We start from the raw sequence: 5,243 nt of genomic DNA, 5'->3' as shown, positions 1-5,243 counted from the left end.
AAGAGAGGATGGCTAAAATCAATAACATGTGCAATGTTTTTTTCCACACACTAATTATTTAAACATTTTAAAATTGGGTATAGTTTCATCACAGAATATAAAGTATCTTTCATCAAACTATATAAAAAATTAATCAATATGAAGAAAATACAACAGCTGTTGCATCTACTTAATACACCAAGTACACAGGCATTATCTTCATGTATTTTCTGATTTGCAGATGTATAATTAGGTTAATAAGAGAAATCGTTTATAACATTGCCTTTTCATAGCTTCTGGAAAATGTTGCGACTAAACAATTCTTGGAATACAATGGATAAAGTGCTGAGTTAGGACCAAGTCCCTTTAACGCTCAAATAATGAAAAGCACTTGAGCTTGTGCTTTGAAGGGTGGAGTTACCTTCAAGTATTTTTATATTTATTGTTTTATTGTTTTTCAAATGGAATTTTTACATTTTTTTTCAACAGAATAGAAACACAGAATAAAAACATAGAATAGTTGTGTTTCCTCTAAGAAGTCCAGGTTATTAGTATCCCAATTCCTATTATTTTAACAAACTTACAATCGCAAAGAGATGTTCAGGACTCACATTACAGGCATCCGTATTTTACATTATTCAGTTATTATGGAATGAGTGCTATTTTGAAGACTCTTATTTTTACTCTTTAAAGATTAACAGATTACCCATTGACTTTCCTTGTCTACAATGAAGAACTGACTTCTGGATTATTTTAAATTGAAACACTTGTGGAGTCTCAATTTTCATAAAATCTGAGTTTCAAAAGATTAAAATTGAAGAAAAGCTTGAGCGTGCCTTCAAAGGAAAACAAGTTCCTTCTGCTATGTCTGTATGGGTAAGCATGTTAGTGACACAGAAGTTACTGATAAACATAAACATAGTATTTGATACTGTGGCATTAATACTATACAACTGTAGTCTGTCTCTACATGAAATATAACTTTTATTAGCATGTTAGTGACACAGAAGTTACTGATAAACATAAACATAGTATTTGATACTGTGGCATTAATACTATACAACTGCAGTCTGTCTCTACTTTTATTTACCCACACAGGCCTCTTATACCATGCTTACAAAACAGCAGAATTTACCTGTACTCAGTGTGGAAGGATGGAGTGGACTTTGGCTACCCAAGATGTTCATTCTTGTGCTACGTTTCTATAGAGAAAATGAATTACCATTAAATCCACACTAAAGCCTCAACAGAAGAGAATTAGTGCACATGCAATACAGATTTCATTTACAGGAAACTGGGGGCTGGGCAAGTTTAATTGCAAGGATGAGAAAAAGAAATGCAACTTTGAAGGGGGCTAATCTACAAGCAGCAGCTCATTTCAGTTGGCTTGAAACACAAGCCAGATGTTAATGATGAAAGCTCAGTATCTAAAAAAAGAAAAAAGAAAAATAAAGAAAAATAAAGAAAAAAATGACAGAAAAAAGAAAAGTCTGATATGTTTCTGCTCAGGCAAAACACCAGGCACTCAGTAAATCAAGCAGTATTTCCCTCCCGTACATAAAGCACCAGCTAGTGCTTCAGTAATGACTCCTATTCCCTAAGAGACGAGCATGTGGGAAAACTTGTACTGCAGCTGTCTGTCCACAAGACACTATAAACAAGTTACATCAGTTTTCATTGCAAGAGGTCCTGCCTCTTGTATATTCTGCAATTAAACTTACTGGGAGCAAGCCATTAGTCAGAGCCCCAGCCTCTTCCATGTGGGGAAGCATTTAATTTGACATATTCCTCCTCAGAGACTGGTTTTGCAAACTGGTAGTAAAGTTCTGGTGGGTCTGCTTTCCCCCTCAACTTTCCTCTGGACACTAGGGGGACAGAGAAGCAGTGGTAGAAGGTTGTTGTGAATGTGACAGTTTTGCTAAAGATGGATATCGACTTTCAGATCTGCATGCTTGCAGCGTGATTGCTTCAGGTCGGAGCTAAGCTATACTGTGACCAGCACTGCACTAACATCATAGCACACTCTGTGTTTCGGCTCTCAACAGACACTTACTAATTACAAAAATAGAAAAGAAGAGAAGATAGCTACCCTCCAAGCATGTCCTTCTTCCAAGGCAGTAGCAGGATTTTCAATAACTCTTCCTATTTGCCCCGAAAAATCCATTGCTACTAGTGAGTTTTCAGATACACTTCTCTGAAAAGGAATTTTCACTTGTTTCAAAAAACAGGGAAAAAAAAAACCAGCTTCAGAGTTTCATTTCAAAATGTTTTGGTTTCAGAAGACCGTCCAAAGTTATCCTTCAACAGCACAGAAAATACATCTCCGTTTTTTTTTTCCCCATCCAAGAGATTCACAGACACAAAAAAAAAGATGCCTTTTCTTTTTAGGCTGTAGGGGAGGGAGAGGATTCAAAGGCTGAGAATAAAATCTGTATTGCTCAAGTTGCCCACTTGCCCTACTGCTATACTCCAGTCATTTGCAGGGCCAGTTGGGATCCAAATATAGGATCTTCACTTTTAGATAGCTAACAGTCAGCTCTTGGCCCAACATACTTTGGGAAATTTACGTGTTAGTTTTGCCAGACCTAAGCTGGCTTCTGCAGAGACAGCCAGATGTCTCTGTACTGTACATCTCAAAGTGCCTGACGTATCCAAGATTTTTCAATCATGTGGATCATGTAAGCCTAAGATAATGGAGAGCCAACCATGTACACCGTACTCAAGTGAAACGTGAGCTTTACATTGATTTGCTACACAATGATGAATTTACATTCCTTAGCATAATTTTTTCCACTTTTAAAATGCAAAAAGCAAATGTTTCCTTTCCAACATCATACATTAATGAGGTAAAGTTCATTACTTACTACTGGAGTAGAGAAGTGTGGAAGCATGGCTTTTCTTTGCTGGGGGATTCTGTAATTCTGATACAGTAGCATTCCATACTGCCAACAGAAATGCCAGGGCATTATTATTCAAACATATACCCTAGGAAAAAAACTGTAGTGATTTCATAATAACTCTTACACTGGAGCAAGCTGCTGCCAATTTATTATTTACATGCTCAGAAGCTGTCCCAAAGCAATCTGCATCGAATAACAGAGATTGGCACAGGGCAATCAAGAAGTAAATATGCACCAGTTTTACTTAAAAGACAGCACTTTTACAAGCCGGAGTGAAATACACAGATAATTTCTGCCACTTTCAGCTATCATTATGTTTTCCTTGTAGAACACAAGATTTCACTCGAGGTCAGAACACACGTATTAGCTCCCTCTCTTTTTACCCTCTAGTAACGTAAACTTAAAATCCGCGTAAGATGTTCAAACTCTGTTTTCATAATGACAAAAAATAAGAACCTTTTAATTCACTAGCTCTTTTAATTAATTTCAGCAGGTTTCAGCAGGAGATAACACTTTTGGTACTTTTCTCATCCTTATAAAAATACGGTGATTGAATTCCAGTCATGCTCCTCACTGAACATGATAAATTTTAGCAACACTAGTAGCTAGGATGGTAGGAAAACACCCACTCAATGCCTTCCCCAGAGACACAGTGCTGAAGTATAGCAACATTGCTTACTGAGTGTTCTAACTGAAAAGGTGTATATATAATTTTGTAAACAGGGTAATATATGACTATGGAAAACTCAATCAGTAAGTAAATACAAAAGAGGGTCACAGCCCCAGCCTTGGGGCACAGCCTTAACTTTCCCTGATTATACACCTTTAATCATCTTTCAGTGTTCCTTAAAAACCAACCCCCTTTTTTCCCCCTAGTGTTAACTGCCTAAGGGTGAATGTTATATGCCAGTATAAAGAAATTACTGCAGTACTACAGTACTGTTGCTGCCACAGGTTGCACTGCAAAAATTCATCTGAATGGTCCCAGCAAGAAGCATGTCTGTATATTTGGTAAGAACAGCTAATTCTGTACACTGTGAAGATTTTTCTTTGCCATTCAGGAACATGGTGCCTTGACCAGTGTAACTGATTTCTTCAGAACAAGTGATATCTACAAGGCACAATTCTACAATTATCTGACCCTCTGAGCACTTTCCCCACAATGCAAAATTCTGTGTAAATAGGGAAAGGACAGGACAGCTGAGAAGAAGTACTTGGAATTGCCTGGGGACTAAAACTCTTACCATGATTGTTAGTGTATATTAAACATGAGTCAAGTCAAGTAACTGCAGAGCAGATTATGACAGCCAACAGAGCTATCAGCTCCACAGAAATCAAATAAGCATCTTGTAAGTGGGATTGCTTCTTGCATCCTGGCCCATACTATGGCTAATGCATCTGCTTTTGTAACAACTTAAAATAGGAATTTCTGTACTGCAATCCAAAATATCTTACAATTAACAAATGAGATATATTTGGAGAACATTCAACAAGATGTGCGCTGGTTTGGAAGGTGACCACTTAATGTAGATGGAGAACAGGCACTGCGTTTTCATACCCACAGGTCTGATTTGCTTTACCTATGCTTACAGGGTTTTGCATGATGGACAGGATTTGCAGATGGACATGGGGAGAGAAACAGGTAATTGCACTGAACATTTGTCATGTCTTGAGGATGAACAAATGAGAGAAACTTTTTTGAAAAAGAGGGGAGAAATAAACAATGTTCATGCAGCAGTAGGGTTGTCTGTGGCTTTTCCTAGTCAATGCCACATGTGGATCGAGAGGCAATAAAACCTCATACTCTCTCTGACAGACCCACTCCCTTTTTTTTTTTAATGCACCTTCTTCAGCAGGTAGATGTGAAATGCTGGTGGGGAAAAGGGCATTTTGGCAGAGAGGGTGTGAAGGCTTTGCTGATGTGGGCTGCTACTTCGGCAGGAACAGCGACTCTGTTCATTTATGAGAGACCAGGTGCTCGCAGTGCCCTGGATCACACATCCCAGTTTGGGCACAGCCTGGCATGTGGCAGCCACCAGCAGGATGCTGGCATGCTGACCTCAGTGGCCGGAGGGAACAGCCGTGCCCTCATTTCCAAATGAGAAATTATCTGTTTGCTACAGAGAGAGCCAAAGTTGACTGAGCTCAAGGTTCTCCATCCTATTTTGGTGGACACGTATCAAGTACTGCTGTACCACTTTGTGCATGCCTCTATTTTTTATCAGATTTTGTATGTTATACTTTGACATAGAATATTAGGGAATAAGATAACTGCATGGAAGAAAGGTGAGATTTTCACGGGTAACACATTGTCTGTACATATTTATTATATTTTTTTATATATCACAGAATCACAGAATGTTA

General features: G+C 38.2%; 1 protein-coding gene across 2 annotated transcripts in view; it reads right to left on the bottom strand.

Moving 5' to 3' along the window:
• LOC104465953 (growth factor receptor-bound protein 10-like) overlaps nucleotides 1-2,917 on the bottom strand; it is a 7,872-nt gene extending 4,955 nt beyond the window's left edge. The window contains exons 1-3 of one of the 2 annotated variants that reach the window (XM_010079207.1): nucleotides 2,844-2,917; nucleotides 2,069-2,173; nucleotides 1,115-1,181 (exon numbers count right to left, since the gene is read on the bottom strand). In XM_010079207.1, the coding sequence (XP_010077509.1) occupies nucleotides 1,115-1,181; nucleotides 2,069-2,173; nucleotides 2,844-2,915 (244 nt within the window). In that variant the 5' untranslated portion in view covers nucleotides 2,916-2,917. Of the gene's footprint in view, nucleotides 1-1,114; nucleotides 1,182-1,700; nucleotides 1,845-2,068; nucleotides 2,174-2,843 lie in introns of those variants that run through there. The other variant, XM_010079208.1, reaches the window with a different exon arrangement.
• Between the last annotated feature and the right edge of the window lie 2,326 nt (nucleotides 2,918-5,243).

The sequence above is a fragment of the Pterocles gutturalis genome, unplaced genomic scaffold (genome assembly GCF_000699245.1).
Source record: "Pterocles gutturalis isolate BGI_N339 unplaced genomic scaffold, ASM69924v1 scaffold41578, whole genome shotgun sequence".
Lineage (NCBI taxonomy): Eukaryota > Metazoa > Chordata > Aves > Pterocliformes > Pteroclidae > Pterocles > Pterocles gutturalis.
The sequence above is the reverse complement of the archived record's forward strand: the minus strand, read 5'-3'. Positions and strand labels throughout refer to the sequence as shown.